This window comes from Scylla paramamosain, chromosome 13 (genome assembly GCF_035594125.1).
Source record: "Scylla paramamosain isolate STU-SP2022 chromosome 13, ASM3559412v1, whole genome shotgun sequence".
Classification (NCBI taxonomy): Eukaryota; Metazoa; Arthropoda; class Malacostraca; order Decapoda; family Portunidae; genus Scylla; species Scylla paramamosain.
The window spans coordinates 292501-320029 of NC_087163.1; the positions used below are offsets into that span (position 1 = coordinate 292501).

General features: G+C 38.7%; 2 protein-coding genes and 1 long non-coding RNA gene across 11 annotated transcripts in view; 2 read left to right on the top strand and 1 right to left on the bottom strand.

Moving 5' to 3' along the window:
• The window catches only part of LOC135106240 (exonuclease 3'-5' domain-containing protein 2-like), an 11615-nt gene extending 1036 nt beyond the window's left edge, over positions 1-10579 (top strand). The window contains exons 2-7 of one of the 2 annotated variants that reach the window (XM_064015030.1): positions 1020-1264; positions 2436-2595; positions 4268-4354; positions 6875-7069; positions 8256-8472; positions 9259-10579. In XM_064015030.1, the coding sequence (XP_063871100.1) occupies positions 1056-1264; positions 2436-2595; positions 4268-4354; positions 6875-7069; positions 8256-8472; positions 9259-10262 (1872 nt within the window). In that variant the 5' untranslated portion in view covers positions 1020-1055 and the 3' untranslated portion in view covers positions 10263-10579. The remainder of the gene's footprint in view (positions 1-1019; positions 1265-2435; positions 2596-4267; positions 4355-6874; positions 7070-8255; positions 8473-9258) is intronic. The other variant, XM_064015031.1, reaches the window with a different exon arrangement.
• A 2117-nt stretch (positions 10580-12696) lies between these two features.
• On the top strand, positions 12697-17178 carry LOC135106242 (uncharacterized). Of its 2 annotated transcripts, XR_010271185.1 has the most exons (7): positions 12697-12872; positions 13575-13687; positions 13878-13979; positions 15010-15152; positions 15516-15692; positions 15876-16096; positions 16205-17178. It is a non-coding gene; the product is annotated as an uncharacterized LOC135106242 (long non-coding RNA). The 2 variants fall into 2 exon arrangements; XR_010271184.1 differs by lacking the exon at positions 13878-13979.
• LOC135106241 (uncharacterized) lies at positions 17172-26728 on the bottom strand. 7 transcript variants are annotated; one of them, XM_064015038.1, is made up of 7 exons: positions 26573-26728; positions 24772-24889; positions 20798-20930; positions 19294-19442; positions 18947-19128; positions 17937-18173; positions 17172-17478 (listed from the first exon to the last, which is right to left on the bottom strand). In XM_064015038.1, exons 6-7 carry the CDS (start codon positions 18136-18138, stop codon positions 17366-17368), a joined length of 315 nt encoding a protein of 104 aa, XP_063871108.1. In that variant the 5' UTR covers positions 18139-18173; positions 18947-19128; positions 19294-19442; positions 20798-20930; positions 24772-24889; positions 26573-26728; the 3' UTR covers positions 17172-17365. The 7 variants fall into 7 exon arrangements, with proteins under 7 accessions (XP_063871108.1, XP_063871102.1, XP_063871104.1 ...); XM_064015032.1 differs by having other exon boundaries at positions 17172-17481; XM_064015034.1 differs by having other exon boundaries at positions 17172-17481; positions 24772-24886; positions 26573-26723.
• Positions 26729-27529: the final 801 nt, after the last annotated feature.

Sequence of the window (27529 nt, forward strand, 5' to 3'; positions counted from 1 at the left end):
ATTAACAAGTATTTGTAAATAATATTAGTAATTAATTTTATTTTGTTTACCTAATTAACAAGTATTTGTAAATAATATTGGGTTAAAATGTGAATATGCAGTATTTTATATAAAACAGCAAAGTCAGGTTCTAAAATGGAGTTTAATACATAATGCCTGAAAGAATGATTAATTGCTAACCAAATTCACTAAAATATACATAATTTCTAAGAATTTTGAAGGTCCAATTTTATTTTTGAATGATATAGTTTTTATTGTGTGTCTGTGAAAATGTACTTAAAATGTAATTATATTAATTGAATTTACTGTGTTGGACTAATCATTGTTGTTGATCAGTTTAATTTTGACTTATTACATTCTTAGCTTTGTGCTGACAATAATGTATTGTGATGTGATATATGAAAAAATAATAATATCATAGTGTGTGTGTTTGGGTGTGATGGTGTATCTCTCACATAATAACATTAGAACTTAAGAAAATAAGGGAAGCTGCAGGAAGCCATCAGGCTTACATGTGGCAGTCCCCACATGAAACATACCTACCTATTTCCACTTGTCTTTCTCATCCATACATCATTGTAATCTTTTAAAGCTTCTTAATGAGTTAGCACTAACTGACTCATTTCCATTCATCTACCACTTTATTTGAGAATAATTTTTTGAATAGATTCTTTTCAAATCTTACTTTATCAAATTTGAACCTATTATTTCTTGTTCTCTCCTAATTATTGAGTCTATTCCAATCATATATCACTATTTGAGAACAAATTCCTTCCTATCATGCTCATTCATGAATGTATATAATCTTTTAAAACTCCCTAACGACTTTGCTTTAACAACCAGATTATCTTTCATTCATCCACCTTTCTATACTTTCTTAACACAGCTAACTACAGTGATAATGCTGCAGAAACAGTGATTTGATGAGGCTGGGCTGGCAATGTGGCTGCCCCTCACTGCTAGGGGTGGGAGTACCTGAAATGAGTGTGATAAAGCATTCATGTCACTTCTTCTAACAGGTGACAGCATAGAGGTGCTGCAGAGACAGCGATGTGATGGGACTCAGCTGGCAATGTGGCTGCTCCTCATTGCTGAGTTGTGTCCTGGTGGGAATGGGGGTGAGTGTGCTGCTGCGGTACCGGCATGTGGTGTCCAGGCGGCTGCTGTTGTGGAGGGTGGCCAGGATGGTGCGGTTGTGCAGGAGGCGTGTGTATGTGGTGCAGAGTGAGGAGGATTGGAGGAAAGTTCTGCCATTTATACAAAGGTGATTCACACACACACAAAGATGCTTGAATTCAGTGTTTCATGTCCTATCCCGGTTACTGACCTGTAGAATTTTGCTTATGTTACCATTGTTATATCCCCTATGCATTTAAAGACTCAGGGAACACTAAGAGGAGATGGAGGCACAAAAGAAGAATGAAGAATTTATACAACAGGAAAACATTACCATGGGTAGTCACTGTGTGAAGCAAATGTAGTTTAGGTGTATATATATATATATATATATATATATATATATATATATATATATATATATATATATATATATATATATATATATATATATATATATATATATATATATATATATAACTTTTTTTGTATGAAGGAAATGTTTTGTAGTGTAGGTATACAACAGTTTTTCTTTTTATTATTATTTTTTTTTTACTCTTTTTTGTGAGGCAGATGTCTTTAGCTCAGATGTATAACACTTTTTTATATATGTGAAGCAAATATGTTTAGCTTTGGTATAGAAATTTTTTCCTCTTTTATTGAAGGAAAGGTTGTGTAGCTTGAGTATATGACAATTTTTTCCCTCTTTTTATGTGACGCAGATGTCTAGTGGCATAGGTATACATTTTTCGTAAATAAATACCAAACAATCTTTTAAGATCAACACAGCAACGCCAGGAAACACACTATACCAGTGGAAGGAAACATCACACATTAGAATGATCCACAAAACAGCAAGACCAACAGCAAAAGAATCAGGCTGCATACACTTCACAAACTACACCCACAAGATATTCATGGCAGTCATAAGAAGTAACAGGGGTATTTCATATTGAAGGAAGTCTGTGTGAGTTAGGTTGCCTTTGTTGAAGGAAGCCTCTGAATTGTGTTGTCTTTGTTGAAGGAAGCCTTTGAATTGTACTGTCTTGTGCTTCAAGGGAGGTGTGTGACCAGGGAGTGTTGAGGCTGGACTGTGAGTGGGTGGAACTAACACTGACTTTCATTATATCACTTTGAAGAAAGCCTTTGAATTGTATTGTCTTTTTCCTTCAAGGGAACACCTAGAGTTGTATTGCCTTGTGCTTTAAGAGAGGTGCATGGCTAGGGGGTGCTAGGGGTGGACTGTGAGTGGGTAGACACTGACATTCAGTATATCATAATGAAGGAAGCATGTGAGTTGTCTTGCCTTGTGCTTTAAGGGAGATGCAAGGTCAAGGGGTGCTAGGGGTGGACTGTGAGTGGGTGGACGCTAGTGGGCGGCGGCGACCAGTGGCCCTCCTGCAGCTGGCCACCTCCTCTGGGACATGCGTGTTGGTGCGCCTCCAGGCCTTCACTCGACCCCTCCCTGAGTCCCTGCAGGTAAGAAAATGCTGTATACATTAGACTAACATAAGGTGTACAGAGAACATAACTAGGATGACATAAGCAGAACATACCTACCTATTTCCACCTATTATATGAACAGGACAGGACAAGAAGATTGAGAAGGGATCTGATAGAGGTCTTTAAGGGGTATAGGTGGCATAACAAGGGTGACACTAGCAAAATACTCAGGTTCAGTAGTCAAGATAGAACAAGATTGAGAATAGACCTATTGAAGATCTTTTAAACAATAAGAGGGCATAAAAAAGGCAACATAGGAAAAATTCCCAGGGTCATTGGTCAGGAGAGGACAAGAATAACCAAGATTATAAATAATAATTAATGAATAGATATTAAATGATAAAAAATAAGCAAATAATAGATAATAAAGATCGAGACAGGATCTAGGCCAGGTCAGAAGTCTTTGGGCAGATTTCTTTTGCAGTGTAGCCCCCGTTCACCTAGCAGTGATTAGGTACCTGGTGTAAGTCTGGAGTTGTGACCTGCTGGTTAGGTAGGCAAAACAACCTCTGATAAGAAAAATACCCATGGGGTAACCTGTTCATCCTGGGCCTAGTCTTTAGGGTGATCAGTGCCATCTGGCAGCCACTGTATCAAATTGTAAGATACTTCCTTAGGGTTAATGTGTACTTAAGATGTAGTATGTAGTTATATTTGTTTGTAAGTTGATAGGTAACATGTGAATTTTTCAGCAGTAAGGCTGCAAGATTAATAAACCAAATATTATTATTATTATTATTATTATTATTATTATTATTATTATTATTATTATTATTATTATTATTATTATTATTATTATTATTACACACACACACACACACACACACACACACACACACACACACACACACACACACACACACACACACACACACACACACACACACACACACACACACACACACACACACACACACAAGAAAGATTTGAAGAGATGGGATTACCAACACTACAAGAGAGAAAAGAAAGAGGAGACCTGATAACAGTGTACAAATTAGTAAACAATATAGAAAGAATAGACAGAAATTACTTGGTACAACAAATGAAGGTAGGAGAGGGACAGACAAGGAGGCATGGGAAGAAAATAAAGAAGAAGAGTGGATGTTTGAGCTACATCAAGAAATACAGCTTCCTGTACCGAACTATTGAAATCTGGAATGATTTGAAGGAAGAGGTGGTTGTGGCAAACAGTGTACACATGTTTAAAGAGAAACTGGATCAATATGGTTATGGAGACAGGACAAAATGAACTTTGGCTTGTGCTCTGTACAGTACAACTAGGTAAATACACACACGCGCGCACACACACACACACACACACACACACACACACACACACACACACACACACACACACACACACACACACACACACACACACACACACACACACACGAACACAGTCTTTGTCACATCCAAAACTGTCACTTGCAGCAGTCCTTGTGTTACATTTCTGGTCACAATCACATATTTATTATTGATTGTTTGGCAAGCCTTGTACTCCCCTTCACTAACCATGTCTATTTATTTATGTAATTTGATTATTTATTCGATTCTAATATTTACTTTTATTTATCCATTTTATTATTTTATTCAGTATAAGAGGGGGTTTCTGGCCAGTCAGTCTTATAAATGTGCTTCTTTCCAGAGTCTTCTTGGAGGTGTGTCCATCATTAAGGCTGGTGTTGGCATAGATCAAGACAGGAGGTTCTTGGAGACAGACTATGGCCTCCTGGTAAGTCATCTTTTCTGACAAGACAGCACACATTGTTGTGCATCAAAAGAAGTCACCTTTTCTAAGGAGTCATCTTATTATGGCTCAAAACAAACCCTCCTACCTAAGACACACCTTACTCAATCCTCAAAAACAAGTTATCCTTCTTGAAACACACCTCATTATGCCTCGAAACAAGTCATTCTTCCTAAAAAGTCACATTATTATGGCCTCAAAACAAGTTATTCTTCGTAAAGTCATCTGTTATGGCTCAATACAAGTCATCCTTCTGAAAGAGTCACCTTATGGCCTCAAAACAAATTACCCTTCCTACAGTCACCTTACTAAACCCTTAAAACAAGCATCTTTCCTAAGGTCATCTTATTATATCCAAAAATGTTATCATTCCTTCTCACAAGCACCTTATTCTGACATCAGAACAAGTCATCCTTCCTAAAATTACCTTATTATATCCTCAAAACAAATCGTCTATCTTCAAAAACACACCTTATGCCCCCCAACATGCCATGACTCCGTCCTCACCCTTCCTGTACCCATCAAACCTTTCACTCACATGGTTGCTAGTGACATCTTTTCATTCTCCACATCTCAAGCTTTTCTAAGGTCATTTTCCATAATAATGCACGTGATTGCATTCCTGTGAAATCCTTGTTCTTGCAGCATACTCCAAATCTTTTACTTACACATTTCTTAGTACTATTTTTTTAATTGTCCACATCTCAGCCACTTCAAAGGTCATATATCTTTCATAATAATACACATAATTCCCCAGAAATCTTGCTTTCACAAGCACACAGCAAACCTTTCACTCTCTCTCTCTCTCTCTCTCTCTCTCTCTCTCTCTCTCTCTCTCTCTCTCTCTCTCTCTCTCTCTCTCTCTCTCTCTCTCTCTCTCTCTCTCTCTCCTCTCCTCTCCTCTCCTCTCCTCTCTCTCTCTCTCTCTCTCTCTCTCTCTCTCTCTCTCTCTCTCTCTCTCTCTCTCTCTCTCTCTCTCTCTCTCTCTCTCTCTCTCTCTCTCTCCACATCTCAGCCTCTTCTCAAGCTCTGCATCCTTTGTAATAATGCACATATATGCATTCCTATGAAATAATTTCCCTTGCCATAGTTATATTCTTATATAAATAGTAATTCTTCACCACTTAACATGTGTCTCTTAAATTATTAATTCATTATCAACAAATTTTTGTAACTTCATTGTAAGTGTTTAGTACATCAGTCTTTCCTTTTCAGTTAGATAACTTGCATTGTTACATCACAGCTGCATCATGTAAACCTTTACAACTTTCTAAATGTCTCGAGTAATTTATTTTCTGGCAGCACTTTTTTTTTTTTGTCACATTCTAAATAAAGTGTTCATTACATCAGTTTTTTTTTTTTTCGTTTGAATTAGAGAACATCTTTTAAGAGTATTGGTAATAATCCTTCTTTCCTTATTTTTCCCTTGCATTGTTACTTGTCAATTGTATCTTATAATTCTTCCACACTTTGCATGTCTCTGAGTTATTTTCTGGAAACTGTTTTTTACTTCATGCTCTAAATAAAATCTTCATTACATTATTCTTTCCCTTGGATAAGAGAACAGTGTTCAAGAGTATTGGTGCTTATAATAAGTTTTTAGCAATGGCTTTTTTGACTTCATACTCTAGATATTTAAAGTATTTAGTGCTCCAGTCTTTTCTTTTTGTATCAGATAACAGCCTGCAAGGGTACTGATACTTATACTTTTCTGCTTTGAGCATTGCTTTTTTTTTTTTTTTTTTTTCATGTGGAGTGAATGGAATAGACTCAGGAATCAGGTTGTTAGTGCTAAGTCATTATGGAGCTTTAAAAGGTTAGATAAATTTCTAGATGAGGATGATAAATGGAAACAGACAGGCATGTTTCATACAGGTACTACTACATGCAGGCCTGAGAGCTTGTTTTCTGATGCTCTTATGTGTCTCTTGGAAACTGGAGATATCTTTATCTTTTCTGACTCACTGCAATTTATTTATGGGTTTATACAAGTACTGTGTAGGTTAAGGGAGGATCTGATACAGCTTCTTAAGTGGTACAGGGGATGTAACAAGGGTGGTATAAGCAAAACTATCAGGGTTCTTATATGTCGTTTTCCTCAGGGAGCCTTAATAGATTAGACAAATTTATGGATGAGGATAACAGGTGGAACTAGCTAGGCACATTCATGCAGGGACTACCACTTGTAGGCCTGATGGCTCCTTGCAGCTTCCCTTTTCTTATGTGTAAGTAATGTGACTAGGTGTATGTTGAGTTGGAAATATAAATAAATTTTTTTCTCTTCTATGTTAAGTTTTAGGGATATGCATGACTAATAGTGTTTTTTAATCCTTTAAATTTATACTTTTCTTTTTTACATTTGGACAAGTACAAGACAAATTCTCTATATAATAAAATATTATTATTATTATTATTATTATTATTATTATTATTATTATTATTATTATTATTATTATTATTATTATTATTATTATTATTATTATTATTAGGTGCCTCTGTCCCCAGGTTCAGGGTTGTGTCGATCTACGTCATGTAGTGTTATGCTGCCCCAAGTCTAATGTTGCAGGCAACACCACAGGGAACAGCACACCAAGCCTGGGCTTGGCAGCGCTGGCACTCAGGTTCCTGGGCCGCACACTGGACAAGGACTGGCGGGTGCGGGCAAGTGACTGGGAGGCTGAGACTCTCACTAGGAGGCAGGTGGGTGGTGTGCTAGGTGTAATTATAATAATGGTAATAATTTACTGTTCATTTATTTGGCAGCCTCATTGCCTGAAAATCTATATACATATTAACCCTAAGTTTGTAAGTAAGGTGTGGTGCTGCAGATTAGTTCAGATTAGTTCAGAATACTTTGGGAGGCAGGATAGGATGAAGCTTGTCCACCACTATTCCACCTCTGAACAGATGAGTGGGGCTGGCAGACTATAGTACATGTACTGTTATGGCATATATGAACTCAAGCACCAGCACTCACTTGCTGGCTCTGTAAGTCTAATTCTTCAATATAAGACCAAAGTATTTTAGCTGTGGCAAGATTTCTGTACCATAGATGGTTTGTGGTGGTGATGTACAGCAATGAGGTCATGAGAATTGTAGCCTTGAATGAACTAAATGTATAGTACACATCAAGACAAAATAGTGGAGTGATTGTGTCAGTCATTACATGTGCAAGTGAGATGGCTAGGAATGGAAGACCAAGATCAGCGATTGAAGTACAATGGACAGTGGAGGGAATGAAAGGATGGGTAATAGATAGTTTTGGTGTGTCAGATGGAAGTGAAAGAATGAAGATGGTTGACTGAATAAAATGCAGCAATTGAAAGTGGTTTAGCTCCATAGAAAGAATGGCAGAGGCTGAGATGTCATGCTGAGTCAGTAGGGAGCTTTAAAGGAAGATTAGAAAGATTTATGACTGAGTATGATAACCTTAATACATGAGGGGAAAACTGCAGGTAAAATTAAGAAAAAAATAGATGGGGATGATAGACGGAAATAGGTAGGAATGTTTGGTACAGGGATTCCCATGTGTAGACCTGATGGTTTCTTGCAGCTTGCCTTGTTTTCTTGTATTCTTATGTTTTTAACCCAGTTTTCAGGTCTTTATTTATTATATAACTGGCCCAAGGATAGAATGCATATAGTGCATTATTGTTACATGTAATCAGGTTGTTAGTGCTGAGTCATTAGGGAGGCTTTTAAAGGAAGATTAGACAGATTTATAGATGGAGATGATAGGTGGAAATAGGTAGGCATGATTCACACAGGGACTGCCATGTGTAGGCCTGATGACTTCTTGCAGCTTCCCTTATGTTCTTTTGTTTTTAGGGTCTTCCATTATTGAGTCTTGTGTGTGTCCTAAAGGTGACATGCTTTTCTTCCACAGCAAAGTTATGCAGCAGAAGATGCCCTGGCTGGTGTGCAGGTGCTGTTGGTGGCATGCAGCAGAATGTGGCAGTGTGGTGAGGTGGCAGGGATGTGGTGGCTGCCCTGGCTGCCTCCATCACTCTTCCACCACCACCTGATGGCACACATCCACCAGACCTGCCACCACTTTCTGGACCTCAAGTTCTCTACCTCAGCCTCAAAGTTACTTCGGCTCGGTAAGTTTTGGACATCACAGATATACATAACATTCATCCTTGTATTAAAAACTTGAACATTATTCATACTTTTTGCTAATGTTCATACTCGTATCTTGTTTATATCTTTTATTTAATTTTTATTTACTTATTTATTTTTTTATGTAATAGGGGCTAAAAGTGCAAATGATGTGTTTATGAGTGTGTGGTGCTTTACCTGGACCATCATGTGTGGGATAGCCAGGTGGGAATATAGATAGATAGAAGAGGGTGCTTTGGCCAAAGGGTACGAAAAGGCTGAGAGAAAATGCCCACTGAAAGTACCAGTCCCCAAAGGGTAGAGCCAGAAGAGTTATCTAAAATTTGAGATATGTCTTAAAACCTGTCTCTTGAAACTGTTCAAGACATAGGAAGGGGAAAATACAGAAGCAGTCAGGGAATTCCAGAGTTTATTAGTTAAAGGAATGAAAGATTGAGAATACCCTTGGTTGAGAGTTGGTTAACTCTTGCATTAGGGAGGTGGACTGGATAGGGGTGAGAGAAAGCAGAAAGTCTTGTACAGCAAGGCCATGGGAGGAAAGGAGTCATTCAGTTAGCAAGTTCAGAAGAGCAACTATGTACCACAGTGGTACATAATTGGTGGAAATGGTGGTTATACACACTTTCATAATTGACATGAGATTAAAGTAACTGATCCACTCTTTGTAAGGAAAAGATTATTATATTTTTTGTGCATTATATTCAGTTATGTCATTTGATGTGATGTACTTACAGTATGTGAACACTGACATTTGTTGTCTCTCTCAGGTGAAGGTTGTGCCAGCCAGCACCAAGTGGCAGCCAAGGTTAGTAAGACCAGTCGGGCATACTGCCCCCGCAAGACTCCTCTGTACCACAACTGCCAGCTGTTGGCCCCTGATGGCATGCCGCTGTGCACCTGTGACCCCAAGAAGGCACGGTGGTATGTGGAGAAAGGCCTTGGGGTAGTGGTGCACCAGCAGCCACTGGTGGTGCGCCTCAACTTTGAGCCGGCCGGCAGACCTCGAGAGGAGTATGAGGACGAGCGATACTACGTGCAGGAGCGGCACAACCTATGTGTGGTGTGTGGCCAGGGCCACTCCTACATCAAGAAGAATGTGGTACCACATGAGTACCGCAGGCACTTCCCAACCATCCTCAAGGATCACCAGAGCCATGATGTGGTACTGCTGTGTGTGCAGTGCCACCGGGTCAGCAGTGCCCATGATGCCACCCTCAGGGAGGTGCTGGCTGGAGAATGCAGTGCTCCTATTGGCGGGGCAGGCAACCGCCGGGTGACAATGGACACCCAGCGCAGGAATGTGAAAAATGCTGCTGGGGCACTGCTCAGGTCACGCTCCACCATTCCCCAACCAAGAATCACTGAACTAGAGAATGTTGTGAAAAATTTCTTTAATGTTGATTCCCTAAACCATGAACTCCTGCAGGAGGCGGCCGACATTGATGCCAGGGACTGGAACGAGGACTTCCAGGCTCATGGGGAGCAAGTGTGTGAGAAGTACCGCAGAAAAGGACTCGTGCAGCTGCAGCATAGGTGGCGCAGGCATTTCCTGGATACCATGCAGCCAAAACACTTGCCACAGTACTGGTCTGTCAGTCACAACCTCCACAAGCTGTGTTCCACCATGGCCAGACTGCCCAGCTGCCACCCAGATTATGACACCTACAGGTTGATACTGCTTGGCACGGACGGCAATGAGGAGGTTCAGCGCTTGATTAAACAGTGTAAGGAGGCCAATGTGGAGGATAATTGTAATGACTTTGTTTACTGACCCTTCCATTGTGATATCCAGTAATTGATTACACTAGAGGCATAATGTGAAATCTTTTAGAAGTATTAAGAGGAATGAAAAAAGGGATTAAAAGAGCTTTCTAGTGCCTTACTTGTATAATATCTAAACATGACTGTAAAATAAAAGGAAATATCTGGCAATGGCTTGTGCTGAAAGGAAGATGTGCCAAGTAGCAGTCAAAGGCCTAAGAATTGCACTGGAAAGGTGAACATCTTGTCACACTGATGGACAGACGAATAATACAAAACTCATTAACAAACATGTAAGGAATGACAAATAAACAATAATTAAGCTAAGTGGACTATTAAAATTATTGCAAGGGACAGAATTAAAAAAATAATAATGCAAACTTAAATATTGAGGCTAAACACAAGACAAGTAATGTAAAAATAATGAATAAACATGTAAATAAATAAGCAATAAATAACCCAGTAGAACTATTATAATTATTGTGAAACTAGAATAAAAAAATAATAATGAAAACTTAAATATGAAGGCAAAAACAATGAATAATGGACAAATAACACACAAATAATTAGTAAACACGTAAAGTTGTTGAATATTGTTCTTAGTGTAGCTGTAAAAAGTGGAATGTCTTGAATATTCTGACTGTACTTAAAAAAAAAAATTATATATATATATATATATATATATATATATATATATATATATATATATATATATATATATATATATATATATATATATATATATTAGCCTCAACTATTCCATAATTGAAAAAAAGGAACAAAAAATATGAACCATACGCTGAGCTCATTAGAATAAATTGCAATACATAGTGTCCTCTGTATATTTTGTGTAACTTATTGTCAAATCTACATAGAAAGATGATATATGTACCAGGTTTTTATTCAAGTAACAGACATTTTTTTTTCTACTTCAAGATGGGTTAGTTTTGGCTGGGGATGAGATGAAGAGTAGTGTGGAGCAAACAGTAGAATTCGAGGCTTTTATTTACAAGACTCCAAAAACTTTCCTCCAGCCATGAACACTTAAACACTTCACAGGTGTTGGTTAGGTTGGTTAGGTGGTGAGGTCACTTTGTCTCTTCAAAAAGCAGATTGAGTTTTTTGTCCAATACACCAACTTTTCCCAGCTATAAACATCTCAAGAAGTTAATATGGTTTTTAGTCTTCTGCTAGGGAACTCGAAACATGTGGGTTGGATAGATAGGTGTGGTCCTCTTGTCTATATCAGCCAGCATACTAGGAGGTTCTTACACTGTTCCACAAACTTTCCCCAACCATGAACACCTCAAAATCAAAGTAATGTGAGGTTACTCTTTGCCTGTGAACTTAACCAGGTATGTTGATTAAGTGGTGTGGTCACTATCCATTCTCAAACTAGATTTTTATTTTATGGTCCACAAAGGTGCCAGTCCATACAGGGAAGAGGACCAAAAGGATTATCTAAGACTGGAGGTAGCTTAAGACCTCCCTCTCAAAAGAATTCAGGCTATAGGGAGGGTGAAATATGGAAGCAGGCAGAGAGTTCCAGAGTTTGCCAGCGAAAGGGACGAAAGACTGAGAATATTGGTTAACTCTTGCATTAAGGAAGTTTGTCTATCTGTCTATTTACCTATCTATCTGTCTGTCTGTCTGTCTGTCTATCTATCTTACTATATGTATGTTTGTATCTACGTATCCATCCATCTGTCTGTCTATCTATCTACCTACCTATCTATATATCTGTCTGTCTATCTATCTACCTACCTATCTATATATCTGTCTGTCTATCTATCTACCTACCTATCTATCTATCTGTCTGTCTGTTCTCTACCTACGTATCTATCTATCTAACCAGCTATCTGTCTATCTATCTATCTATATTGATGTCTGCCTTCATATCCATTTCATTTATCTATTTACATGTTAATGTATTTATCGGTGTCTATTTATCTATCAATCTAACTGTCTGTCCATTTGTTGGAATATCTATCTCTATCTACCTATCTGCCTATCTAAGCATATACGTATTTGAGTTTGCCTATCTACTATCTGTTCACATCCATCCATGTTTTACCTGTCTGCTGTCTATCTCGAAAATCCAAGGAAATAAAATTAAAAGGTTCCAGAAATGGAAAATGAGGAGAGAAAATGGGAAGATAAATGAAACCAAATTCTATCGACCTTTAAGTTCTCCTCACTTTTCTATTACATTTTATTACAGCTACAATTTTTGGGCTTCTATATAATCCAAAACCATTAAAATCCAATCTTTATATATATATATATATATATATATATATATATATATATATATATATATATATATATATATATATATATATATATATATATATATATATATATATATATATTTATTTATTTATTTATCTATATGAAAAAAAAAGACAAAAGAAAACGGCCCGGGTGAAGTCACGTCACGGGAACAAAGCGACGCCAGTCAGCAAGACATGGCGAACGAGTTGAGTGTCAGACTTTTGCTCGTAATTTTTTTTTTTTTTTACCATTTCTACCCCATTCCCTTGAGTGACCCTTAATTCTTGACCCAGTGGAGGAAGATGGAAGCATGGACTAGTCAGCACCTTCGCCGCCCATGTGGAAGGTGAGGAGAGGTAGAAATAAGGGAACATATGGAGACAGCCGGTGAATGGAGGTGGAAGGGATACTAATTTCTTCGGTGTTCTCTGGGTTCTGTTTTCTATTGCTTTATTTACCTCCTCATCCCATCAACCTTTAAGTTTCAGTGGACCCACCATAATTTTCTTGATTCCTAATTCTTTGCTTTTTGTTTTAGGATTTCTTTGATATGTTTTTCTAAGGTGTTTATGTTCACCTGCCGTTCACTGGTTTCTTTAGATATCCTTTCATTTACACTTACTTCGTACGTCTCCCAATTTGCTTCTTACAGTTTCCATTTTTCAATCCATTATTCCTTGATTCTCTTCATTTTCTTTATTTTCTACGTCACTCCTGTTAGTATGTGATCAGAGATAATGATATCTTCAATTTTCCATACTCTGCATCCTTTTTCCTCTACATTGTTGTTCACTAGTATGTAGTCAATAGTTTTAGGAAATATAATAAATGAGTATCCTCAGTCCCTCCATCGTATTGCACTGCTACTGTATGACCCCGTTGCTGTCCATTGTAGCTGTGCTTTAATTGTCAGCCACCACATTGTATCACAGAAATTAATTAAACTGTGTGAACAAAGGAGCCACTGAGGAAAGTGTCACAGTCCTGATGTCTGTATAGGAAATGAAGCTTCACAAATGCTATGTTGCCCTTTCCATCACACCTACAGGTGATTACCCATTGTGGTGCAGCTTTGAGGATGGATGGTGACTAGTGTGGGTGGGGTGTTTCTGATATCTTCCAGCTGACTGAGCCACACTTCAGCAAGATGCCACCCTACAGGTCTGTTCTTGTTATTTTTTGAATACTTGTTTGCTCTTGGTTGAAAATTCTCAGTTTTGATATTTATTTGTTTTGTGTGTGTGTGTGTGTATATATATATATATATATATATATATATATATATAGTTAGTAACCCCAGATAACTTAAACATAAGCTTTCAATTAAATTATTCTAACTGTTAAATGACAGTGCAGGGACCATACTGTTAACACAGGGGACGGTCACATGCTGATTACATATTCTTCTGCCACCATCATGTATCCAGTAGTGCAAGCCCCCACCAACTGCCGGGTAATATTTCCTGAAGGTTACTTTGTTATATAGTTAGTTGTCTATCAGTTTGGCCACTTCCACACATGTTGCTGATATTTCCACACCCATGTAGTGTTGAAAGAAAGAAAATAATGGTGGCTTTTTTTTTTGCAATATACAAAGTAGTGTAATGAAGTACCAGCTGCCCACCAGCCAGCCTGGGCTCACCTTAACTTCACCACTAGAGTGAAAACAAAAAAAAATCTCCTGCCAGGATAAACAAACATAAAACATACAAATAACACTTTAATGGATATCAAAATAAATCAATACACAACTCGTGTAAACTCACAACCAAAAAAAAAGAAAGAAATAACTAAATGAAACTTGTACACCTCAAAATTTCCAGTTGAGAGGCACCACGGGTAACCCTTGTTCACACGAATGCTTCTTTTCCCCTGCTGAGTGATGACAGGTGTCTCCCTCTTGTCACCACAAACTGATAGGGCTCTGGATGGCCACACACTACACCACTCCTCCAGTAGATAGGCACACACTGGTGAAGACGACTGCGGCTACGGTCCTTAAGCATCACCGTGAAACTCCTGCAACACACCCATGGTGCACTCTAATCATCCTCTCTTCCGCTCCTTACATTTCATTAACATCCAATACTTTGCCCAACAATATCTTCACAATGATATACACTATCACATACCTGCTATGCTGACAAAGCCACACAATCCAGACCTCTAAAACAACACCTCAAGTGTCCGTGTTCCATGCCAAAATCTCTCTCGTTCCAAAGCAAATACTTCCCATCAAACCCCATGCTAAGCAGCTGAACATCATGATGCGTCTAGCTCCGCCTGACTCCTCACAGTAGTAAGAGAATTTTAAAAAAAATGTAAAGATGGAGGACCTGAACATTCTTCACACGGCTAACCCCATTGAGAAGTCCTTATGAACAAGCATCAGAAAAGATGTGTAGGTAGATTGGCAAACAGAGAGAAACGTGGGCATTTTCATTACCTATCCCTAATTAATTTAAGATTTTTTGTCTCTGCAGTTCCATCTTTATTATGCTACATCTGGGTAATCAAAAGTAACAATAGACCTAAATGCGTTGGACTCTGCAAACATAATATTCCACCTGCAAGTGTGGAGAAGATAAACTTGTGTTCCACTGGACTCGTTTCTCAGCGTTTCTATGTAAGTATGAAATTGGAAACTGTCCTTTTATAAGAATGACTCAAAGAAGTACCTGCACTTTTCTGTCTTCATGATCTACTTATCAATATTTCTCTTCCTCTCATTATATTCCTCACTATGCATAATTTTATCCATCTAAAACTTTCTTTTCATCTGTACATGTCATCTGTCTCTTTGTCTTTTGTCTTTCCTACATATGCCTTTGATGCCCCACTACCTTAAAAAACTATCCCTTCATGATACCTGGCACAGGACAAGCTATAGTGAATGGTACCTGTTTGGATTCCATTACAAGTATTTGTTAGATATATAATGACTCTTCTATTATCCTTGTTTCATGAAGCTTTATTAATACCTCTTCAGATTGATATGTGGGTGACAGTAAAGAACAGTGGCTCAGTGGCATTTCATGACTTCTCCCTGACTCCAGAGTGCACTGTGACTCCTGGCATCTCAACACCACCACCCATCTACAAGCCATTGTCATGATCAGTTTATAATATAGAAAGTGAAACACCTACATGTATATCTTATGACCAAGTGAGTTTCAATGGCTCTTCTAAAATTTTCATTCATGCACTGTTAAGTATATCACAAAAAGCCCACCATTCATATACCCATTACCTATATTATTTCTTTATTCAGTGCCTTCAAACTGAGAATTGTAGCTTCCTAATGAAGATCATCATTCTTTAATGAAATTATATTTCCATGTTTCTGTAGGTATGTGATTTTGAGAAGAGCTGTCCAAAAGGTGATGATGAGAGCCTCTGTGGGACCACTGACTTTTAGGCAGACATGAGTGGCTGGCAGGATTTCAGTGACACTGCTTATGGCTGCTGCTGCATCAGAGGCATATTACCCAAATTGTACAGCACCAAGTCTTCACCACACCAATGGCTCAACTGAGCCTTATTGTGTGTGGGCTCCACCAAAACTCTCAGGTAGAGATTCCAAACTTGTTTGTTTGCTGTTGAAATTATAGTGTATGAGGAACATTTTGAAAGTTTATAGCTGTGTAAGTAATGTACTTCTGTTTTCATGATTACCAGAGTCCACCACCATATTGGCATCATCAGTTCTTGAGCCAGCAGATTTAGGCTGTACCTTGTTTGTGGTACTATTGTAAGGATGAGAACCCTTTCCTGGGCATGACAGCATGGACTACTGGTGATTTGAAATAAAAAAAATCACAGTTGAAGAGGACCCAGTTCTATCCAGCTGTCAACCCAGTCTGTCTTCAAGTACAAGTGGAGTCCTGACAGAAGTGGATGGCCTGTTATCACACAGTGAATGTTGCAGAACCTGAGCTACACATCAGCCCAAGCTTTGTGTGGGGTGGTCTAGTGTTGCTGTTGTACTGAGGCTGGGAACACCTCAACTCCAGTGTCCAGCTTTTCTTGCCTCCTGCCATGAAAATATGTGTATAAACTTCAGAAATTGCTTGCGATATTGAAAGAATAAGTTTGTGTAATCTGCCTTATAATTGTTATATGTAGTTTTGTTATACAAGAACTGTTTGGCTAAAAAAAAAAAAATAATAAAAAAATAAAAAATAAAAGTAAATAAATAAAGGTGTTAATCATGGTCAGTATCAATTTCTCAATAGTGGAGGAACCTGAAAATTAGAAAATTAGACTAAGTTTAAGCTGTCATTTGCTCATAGAGGCCCCCTCCCTCAGGGTTAGGGTGTCTATACAAAAGTCCAACCCTCCCCAAGGGGAGGGAGGGGGCCTCTATGAACAAATGACCACTTAAACTTAGTCTAATTTTCAGGTTCCTTCCTCCTCCACTATTGAGAAATGATACTGCACAATTAACTTTTTAATTCAAGGTAAAAATTATACACTAATTATAATTATTTGTTTTTCTTTACACATTTCAAGATAAAGATGAGGTGATATTCAAAGTGTATTATATACAAGGCACAGTCTAATTTTCAGGTTCCTTCCTCCTCCACTATTGAGAAATGATACTGCACAATTAACTTTTTAATTCAAGGTAAAAATTATACACTAATTATAATTATTTGTTTTTCTTTACACATTTCAAGATAAAGACGAGGTGATATTCAAAGTGTATTATATACAAGGCAGCAGATGATGAAAGCCGTTTGGTGAAGCTGGGGTAATTTTCAAGTACAGCTCCTCTACTTTCTCCAAGAAGAGCACCTTGCTGCTGCTGCTGTAGATGTCCAAGTTGGTCCAAAGTCCTCAGCTAGCAAGCGCTACACAGGGCTTCTGCTCTTGGCTGGGCAGTTGCCCTGGGGACTGGTGGATGGAGGGGGTGGCTGGCTGGGATGGGGCTTGGTGGGGGGGCTGTTTATCTGCTGTGGAAGGAATGGAAAACATTAGTTATCTGTTCATGTAGCAAACCACTGCTCTTACAAAGGGTCATAGTCCATACAAAGTAACACATACACACACAGATAAATAGATATTAACCACAATATAATCCACTAAGCATAATTCAAATAACTAACAAAATAACTTACATTAAACACATCAGACACAAGTAAAACATTACACAGTTTCTCAGTCTTTCTCCCATAAAAAAAAAAAAAAAACTTACATGGAAGATAAAATGATAGAAAAGACTGTTCTGAACAAAGCAGAAGAGGCAAGATGCAGAAAAAAAAGGTAAAAAACTGAAAAATGAAAAACCAAAAAAAGATAGAAAATACAGGAAAGAATACAAAAAGGAGAGAAAAAAAAGAAAAGACAAAAGCCAAAAATGCTGAAAAAAGAAAAGGAAAAAAGTGAAAATTCTCTTTCTCACAGACACCTTGCTTCTCTGGCTTCATGTACAGCTCCTCGTAGTCACTCTCCTCCCACAGAATGAGAGGTGCCCCATCAGTGACAATGTTCTGGTAGGGGTGGGCGTCGATCACCATGAGTCTCCTCTCCTTGAACAGTTCCCTCATTACACGGTGCAGGAAAATGTACTGCTCCGAAGTCTGTACCATTGCCATCTGCTGCTGCTGCATGACCTTCACCAGTCCAAACAGGCTTTCAACTCACACTGTGGGGAAAGACTTACTGAGATGCTCATGAGAGAGAGAGAGAGAGAGAGAGAGAGAGAGAGAGGAATATTTTTTAAGTAGTTTGGTAACAATTAACATCTCAATGCCTTAGTCTGAAAAATAATACAAACTTAATTTTTTAGAGTGTGGTGGTTAAAATTACCCCTTGCAGTTTGAGAAGTGACACAATCTGAATATTTTAAAGTGTGGTGGTCAAAGCAACAAACTGATATCCTGTAGTGAAAAATTAAAGACAACTAATAACCCAATGCTTTGTAATCAGGAAAATAAAATAACCATGTTTTTACAATGTAGCAGCTAACACAACAAAAACCAGTCTCAATCAAGCCCTGAGCAGTCCCACACGTAGTCAGTGGCCTTGCTATGTGAAGAGTAATACAAACATAATACAAACTCAATTTTCCTGAGTGTGACAGGTAAAACAACAAAGCCCAGAGTCTCCATCAAGTCTTGTAATGTGAAAGGTAATACAAACTAAATTTTCTAAAGTGGTGGTTACAACAAAAGCCAGTGTCAACCAGTCCTTGTCCTCCAGTGTTTGGTGATAATTTCTGAATTCTGTTAGGGGACTGGTGCCTCAGTGGATCTTTTTTTTTTCTAAAGTTTTTGTTGCCCTTGGCCAGCACCCTTTGTATATGGTAAAAAATAAAAAATAAATAAATAAAAAAAATCAAGACCTACACAGCCCCACACATGTAGTGAATGTCCTTGATATGTGCTATGGTAAATATAGAAAAGCCCAGTGCCTCACCCCAGCCCTGAGGAGGGCCTACACATGGTCCCAGTGAGCCCACAGCAGGCCGAACAGTGCACTAGTACCAGGCAGGGTCTCCGAGGCCTGGCAGTCCCTCATGAGCCACACCATGTCCGGCAGGGCATGGTCAGTCAAGGCAGGACAGCAAGGAGGAAAAGGGGAGGATGCATGCATTCCACCTGTGGGAACCCAAGGGAGGTTTCAAAACACTTACCCTTAAATTTTGAATTATTCTTGTGACCTTTCTTTTGGGACCATCACCTCAGTAGGCCCATTTTTCTATTTTTTGATGGCCTTAGCCGGTGTCCCTCTCCCATGAACAAAAGACGAGTAGTGGCACCCACCAGTAGTGGCGGCATTGGTGGTGTACTTAAACTTGAGTCTGCACCATGAAGTTTGGACACATCTGCTGCGCCTTCACAAAGGACATACTGACAGTACCAAACTGCTGCTCCTCATTCTGGTTGTTGAACCAGTAGCACTCACACTTATGCTGTAGGGAAGGTACACTCAAAGTTAAAGTTTATTCATGCAAAAAACAACTCATTCACCCTGTTCACTCAGTAGCACTCACAATTATGTTGTGGTATACTTTAGACTCAATATAATAATAATAATAATAATAATAATAATAATAATAATAATAATAATAATAATAATAATAATAATAATAATAATATCAAGTTTATTTATCAAGAGGCAGCAGACAATACAGTGATAGTCGCTGAAGGGGGTCTTGATTTACATGGTATACATATTTACATATATATATGGTATATATATTTACATGGCAGCAGCTTCACCGCTTTTACAGTGTGGACATGATTGAACTGCATACGATATACTTTTTTGGCAGAAGCTGCACCATTTACATAGCTTCACCACTTTCATAGTGTGGACATGATTGAACTGCATACGATATACATCTTTGGCAGGAGCTTCGCCACAGAATAACAAACACCTACTGGAGGATCGAACATGGGACCTTCCGCCTCCCAGTCAGGAGCGCTACCCGTTATCTATGGGTATTAAGGCCAATTCACACTATTCATCATGCCTCTGTCTCATTATCATTATGTCACGTCACTGTTCTGTTAGAATTTCTTTTGAGTAATGAAATGGACCTCTTCATGCCAAACAGTTCACAACTGTCATTTCACCAACACATCACAGATTCTTTCCAAGAATATTATGATGTGACATGAAGGTGCCATGCACACAGCCAATCTTTCTATTGGGGTAACTGCTTCCCGAAAAGTAATGTTTTCTAGAGAAGATCTCTATGTTATTTAACAAATAGTTGAACTTGAACTTTGACATTCTGAAGTACTGTAAATATTTTACTTTATCATCTTCCAATTCCTTGTAGAGTTCAGTATTCACCTTCAAATGGAAAGTGGAAAGAATACGGAGGATAGCAACAAAGATGGTACCAGAATTGAAAGATTTTAGCTATGAAGAAAGACTTGCAGAGATGGGTTTACCAACACTTCAAGAGAGAAGAGAAAGAGGAGACTTGGTAACAATGTACAAATTAGTAAACATAGGAAGAAGAGATAAATGACTTGGTACCCCAGATGGAGAAGAGAGAGAGACAGACAAGAGAGCATGGGAAGAAAATAAAGAGGAGAGAGGAGTGAATGTTCAAGCGACATCAAGAAATACAGCTGTCTGTAAAGAACTACTGGAATCTGGAATAATATTAAGGAAGAGATGGTTGTGGCAAAGTGTACACGTTTAAAGAGAAACTGGATAAATATGACTATGGAGACAGGACAAAATGAGCTTTAGCTTGTGCCCTGTACAGTACAACTAGGTAAATACACACCAAAACATGCCCCTCCATACCTGCATCCTGCTGGTAGACGTGTGGAGACTTGATCAGTAGATGACAGCCTCCTGATGGCCTCTTCAGAGGACTTTTCACCTCCTCCAGTCCTGTCACATCCTAGTGGGCTCCTTGTTGCCATTCTTCCTCCTCCTGTTGATGGTGTGAGTGTGAGTGTGTGTGTACATGACTCCAAAATGACTAACTTGTATACAGGAAAGAAATGAGACTAACTTACATATAATAAAGACTAAGTTATATGTAAAAACTAACTTATGTACAATAAACTAGCTTGTACATAATATTAACTAGAATATAAAGACTCTAAACATTATATATATATATATATATATATATATATATATATATATATATATATATATATATATATATATATATATATATATATATATATATATATAGGAAGGACACTGGCCAAGGGCAAAAAAAAAAAAAAAAAAAAAAAAAAAAAAAAAAAAAAAAAAAAAAAAAAGCCCACTGAAATACCAGTCCCACAAAAGGGTCAAAGCAGTGGTCAAAAATTGATGAATAAGTGTCTTGAAACCTCCCTCTTGAAGGAATTCAAGTCATAGGAAGATGGAAATACAGAAGCAGACAGGGAGTTCCAGAGTTTACCAGGGAAAGGGATGAATGATTGAGAATACTGGTTAACTCTTGCGTTAGAGAGGTGGACAGAATAGGGGTGAGAGAAAGAAGAAAGTCTTGTGCAGCGAGGCTGCGGAAGGAGGGGAGGCATGCAGTTAGCAAAATCAGAAGAGCAGTTAGTATGAAAATAGTGGTAGAAGACAGCTAGATATGCAACAATGCGGCGGTGAGAGAGAGGCTGAAGACAGTCAGTTAGAGGAGAGGAGTTGATGAGACAAAAAGCTTTTGATTCCACCCTGTCTAGAACAGCAGTATGAGTGGAACTCCCCCCCCCCCCCCAGACATGTGAAGCATACTCCATACATGGACGGATAAGGCCCTTGTACAGAGTTAGCAGCTGGAGGGGTGAGAAAAACTGGCAGAGGTGTCTCAGAATGCCTAACTTCATAGAAGCTGTTTTAACTAGAGATGAGATGTGGAGTTTCCAGTTCAGATTATAAGTAAAGGACAGACCGAGGATGTTCAGTGTAGAAGAGGGGGACAGTTGAGTGTCACTGATGAAGAGGGGATAGTTGTCTGGAAGGTTGTGTCTGAGTTGATAGATGGAGGAATTGAGTTTTTGAGGCATTGAACAATACCAAGTTTGCTCTGCCCCAATCAGAAATTTTAGAAAGATCAGAAGTCAAGCGTTCTGTGGCTTCTCTGCGTGATATGTTTACCTCCTGAAGGGTTGGACGTCTATGAAAAGACATGGAAAAGTACAGGGTGGTATCATCAGTGTAGGAGTGGATAGGACAACAAGTTTGGTTTAGATCATTAATGAATAATAAGAAGACAGTGGGTGAGAGGACAGAACCCTGAGGAACACCACTGTTAATAGATTTAGGAGAAGAACAGTGACCGTCTACCACAGCAGCAATAGAACGGTCAGAAAGGAAACTTGAGATGAAGTTACAGAGAGAAGGATAGAAACCGTAGGAGGGTAGTTTGGAAATCAAAGCTTTGTGCCAGACTCTATCAAAAGCTTTTGATATGTCCAAGGCAACAGCAAAAGTTTCACCAAAATCTCTAAAAGAGGATGACCAAGACTCAGTAAGGAAAGCCAGATCACCAGTAGAGCGGCCTTGACGGAACCCATACTGGCGATCAGATAGAAGGTTGTGAAGTGACAGATGTTTAAGAATCTTCCTGTTGAGGATAGATTAAAAAACTTTAGATAGGCAGGAAATTAAAGCAATAGGACGGTAGTTTGAGGGATTAGAACGGTCACCCTTTGTTAAACCAAGGTTTAGAAGGTTTAAGACGAGAAAAAGAGTGAGGAATGTACGCCTCCATGCCAGACACTATCACCTCTGTTATGCGCTCAGCACACAAAGACGGGTCTCTGACATGGAAGCAGTAGTTATTCCAAGGAAAATCAGCAAAATACCTCCTCAGGTCCCCCCCAACTAGCAGAGGCAAAACGCCAGAGGCACCTTCGCTTAGGGGGATCCTGAGGAGAGATTGGAGTGATAGGACAAGATAATGATATGAGATTGTGTTCAGAGGAGCCCAACGGAGAAGAAAGGGTAACAGCATAAGCAGAAGAATTAGAGGTCAGGAAAAGGTCAAGAATGTTGGGCGTATCTCCAAGACGGTCAGGAATACGAGTAGGGTGTTGCACCAATTGCTCTAGGTCATGGAGGATAGCAAAGTTGATGGCTAGTTCACCAGGATGGTCAGTGAAGGGAGGGGAAAGCCAAAGCTGGTGGTGAACATTGAAGTCTCCAAGAATGGAGATCTCTGCAAAAGGGAAGAGGGTCAGAATGTGCTCCACTTTGGAAGTTAAGTAGTCAAAGAATTTCTTATAATCAGAGGAGTTAGGTGAGAGGTATACAGCACAGATAAATTTAGTATGAGAGTGACTCTGTAGTCATAGCCAGATGGTGGAAAACTCGGAAGATTCAAGAGCGTGGGCACGAGAGCAGGTTAAGTCATTGCGCACATAAACGCAGCATCCAGCTTTGGATCGAAAATGAGGATAGAGAAAGTAGGAGGGAACAGAAAAGGGGCTACTGTCAGTTGGGCCAGACACCTGAGTTTCAGTGAGGAAAAGAAGATGAGGTTTAGAAGAGGAGAGGTGGTGTTCTACAGACTGAAAATTAGATCTTAGACCACGAATGTTGCAAAGTTAATGAAGAAAAAGTTGAGGGGGGTGTCAAGACATTTAGGGTCGTCGACAGAAAGGCAGTCCGACCTGGGGACATTTATGGTCCCCTCCCCAGATGGGGTTTCCGAGGCTGGTGTAGGAGTCGCCATAATGATTTTAAAATTTTTGAGTGAAAGGTGTGTGTGTTATTAGGTGCTTGTAGTTTTGTGTGGAGGAAGAGAGTTGTCTTTAGAGGGCAGGCTGTGACTGCCCCCTTGTGTTGTGAGACACAAAGGGAAATGTTCAGTGAGGTCACAGCTGGGTTTAATGATAAGTTCACAGCACCCACTGAACAGTGCTTTAGACCTCACTGGGAGTAATTATTGTTTCGGCAGGTGTCTACTGCCTCCTCCTCTGAATATATATATATATATATATATATATATATATATATATATATATATATATATATATATATATATATATATATATATATATATAAAGTCTAACAAAAAAAAAAAACACAAAAAAATCATGCAATACAAACAGAACCACCACCACCCTCCTGTTCTGTAATGTTTTTTTTCAAGGTTTTTCATAGTTTTCCTACAAGTTTTGAATGATTTTCCTATATATTGATTGGTTTGGGGTTTGTTTCTAGAACTTTCTCTTTCCTGTGCTGACTTAGTTTTTTTCTATTAATTTATCCTTAGTGGTTGGATCTGCACTAACCCTCCTATGCTTTTCATCAAGTAATTATTTAAGGTTTTATATATTCACTATTTTTTTTTTTTTTTTTGCTGCTTTATTCATTACAAAATTAGCAAACTTTTTATATATATAATTTTCCAGGTGAATAACTCACTTTTTCACCTTTCTTTCAAGGGGTTAATTAAAGTTTTATATACAGTTTTCCAGGTGAATAACTCACTTTTCACTGCTCTTTCATTAAGTAATCAGCAAACTTTTTATATACAGTTTTCTGAGGCATTAACTAACTAAGCATGCAACTAAGCATGCAACAAACACAATTCATAATATAAACCTACTGAAAAATCTGCAACATCAAAAAAAATAAATAAATAAAAAAATAAAAATGATTAATTTTGATTTTAAATGAAATTAAATTGGCGTATGTTGCTTTCCCACCACAAGAACCTTTCCATTAAAACAGTATTTCATTTAGCACAAAACTGATAGCACAAACACTTGTGCACCCTGACTTGTGTTAAATGGAGCCTCTACTGTCCTGCGCCTCACCTGTGTGGAGCCAAGGGAGCACCTGAGGGCCTACATGGGCTGGAACACCAGGATGAGGCTGTGGCATGACCAGACTCACTGCCATGGTTGTCAGCAGTCCCACCCCCACTCAGTCCTGCTGTAACGGAGGATAGATGGAGAAATGAACAATGCAGAACTAAAATGGGTGAATAAACAGGTAACAGATGGATAAACAAACTGGGAACAGATGGATAAACTAACTAGTAATGATAAGCAAACCAGTTCTGATTATCTATGTTTCCATGTGGAAAGAAATACAGTACTTCTCTCTCTCTCTCTTTCTCTCTATATATATATCACTGGAATCTCTCCCTCTTTCTCTATTAATTCTTACCACTCATTCACTGCAACCTAACTGGTCAGAAATAATTAGTTGGTGCCTTGGAACTGTGAAATGACTGAGCCACAGCAGACAGTACAATGCCCACAGCTGTGATGCCAGGCAGTGAGGGGAGGCTACTGCACCAAGATTTGTCAGTTCATTATCCTTTTATCTTGTTTTACTTTTAATTTATGTATACTGATGCAACAAAATGATTCTGACTGGCCCTGCTGCACAACACTTGCTATCTTTGTTCATACCTTTACTGTCCATCTCACTAATGCAAGCATTAACTAGTATATTTATTCTTTTACCCCTTTCACTGCTGAACTCTGGTACTCTCTCACTACCATTTTTCCTCTGTCCTATGACTTCAACTCTTTCCAGTGATGAGTGTCAAAATACCTCTCCTCATTTTGGCTATAGACTCACTTCTTAACTTTGGGGGTCATCAGTCAAGTCTGCTATTACGGTATCTAAATTTTCATTTTTATTTTTTTGCTCTTGGCTGGTTCACCTGATGCACATGTAGTGTTTGGTCTGTTCTGAATCTGGTGACCTAACCAAACTAGACTTGCATCCTCAAAACACAGATAAATCCTTAAAAATTGTTGTCAGCATTATAAATAATTTGGGGTGTGTATCTCTAGGGTTCAAATTACTCAGAATAAGGTCTACCTGATGAGAAGGGTTCATCTGGTTGACTACCGTATGTTACCACATTATACTAGGCTAAACAAGGGCAGCACAGATCTGAAGGTATGCCAGTCAAGTATTAAGTAGTGAATGAGTTGCCTACCTTTTTCAGACAGAAAAATCACCGAGTATTGATGTTATTACATTCACGAGTGAGTGTTACGAGTATGTTATAATGAAATAAAAGTATAAATCTAAGAGAGATGTAGTATAATCGAGAAATTGGCAAAGTGGGCTGAGAAATTAGTAAAGTGGGCTCAGAAATTGATTCAAGGCTGATTTGAATGAGCTGATGGATTCCAGTGCCACAACTTGGTCTGGTAAGGAGGGTAAGAAAAGTCAAATTCCGACTGATGAAAGAGTAAATAGCCAGCGAGCAACCTTGGGCTGCTGTGACGCAGTTAACGCTCATGCACACAACGGTTTGCACAGTCAACACTAGAGCCTCCATGACAAGATGACCTAATAAACATTACTCACCAAACGGTCACAAGTCGACACAACTCACTGTTTTCACTTCCCCCAAATCTATCTTGCTTTTGTTCAATTATCAGTACATATCTGCAGATATCCATAACTCAAATCGATCTATGTTGATACACAATTATGGTAGTAAAATCCAAGTGACACACAAGGATGACAACCCGCATGGGGATATGGGGATGCGCGTGGCTCTCCTCCCGGCAGGACTCCCAAGCCTGGCCGGGGACGCTGCTCGCTTGCCAACCTAACATACATATCCTATTTTAAGACAAGCCTTACCCAAGCGCTGTGTTGTACCTCCTCAAGCTTGAGGCCTCCCCATGCACTTGCTGTCGTGGCGCCGAGACCCAGAAAAGGTGCAGACAGCCAAGTAAAAGTCTACTAACCACCTGAGCGTTCCAATACCATTTCTGTCACTAAAGAAACTCTAAACATTTACATCGGCTGCGTTATTTTGCACTCTAACTATGAACGAATGATCGTATATTTATTCATAAATTACAAGTAATGTGTTTAGAAGAAAAAAACTAAATATATTTTAACTTTTACAAAAGCATAGAGTTCAGTAAGCGAGTTTTCTTCCCAGGCCACTGCATATAAAAAGAAAACGAAAATAAATTAAGGGAAACTAAGGAAAATATGGATGGGGACAAAACAGAAGACAGAAGACAGAAGCGTTTCAGAATATAATCCTTTGTGAAATGGTCGAGAATACGCCAACCATCTTGAGTTGAGTGGTGATGGTGTTTCCTGCAGATATTACTGTCCTATTTCTGGCTGAAACAATGTTTTTTTTAAGATCGTGATCTACATAGTAAAGGGATCAGCTGTGAAAGTAGAGAACTGAATTAATCTAAACCTAACTTAACCTAACTCAAGCTAATCTAACCAGACCTATACAATGAAAGGATCAGTTATGAAAGTAAAGAGCTTCCTTCACATTAAACTTTCCGCACACAATCCATCACCTTCTGCTGTTGCTGTGCTCACCCTGAACTGCTGGGTTGCGGGAAGCATGCTATTAGGAAGCAGGCACTTCTGTTTCTGATTGCTTTCATCCTTGTCGGTTTCTAAAGATGTATGTTTTCTCTGTTGTCATTTTGGTATGTTGAGCAAATATGTATTTGGATAATGTTCATTAGGGTGATACGGAGCACAGACAGACAGACTTTGCGGTTCCAAAGGTCCTAAAGGTTCAGTCTTTAGTTTTATAACATAACTTGATGTCAGTTTTCC

What these genes read in the sequence shown, in the direction of transcription:
- LOC135106241 (XM_064015037.1), bottom strand. Translation starts at nt 18,138, where the DNA reads ATGCAGCAGCAGCAGATGGCAATGGTACAGACTTCGGAGCAGTACATT. An exon ending in CATGAAGCCAGAGAAGCAAG is followed by an intron (nt 17,482 to 17,936) that starts GTGTCTGTGAGA and finishes TTCCTTCCACAG; the next exon opens with CAGATAAACAGCCCCCCCAC.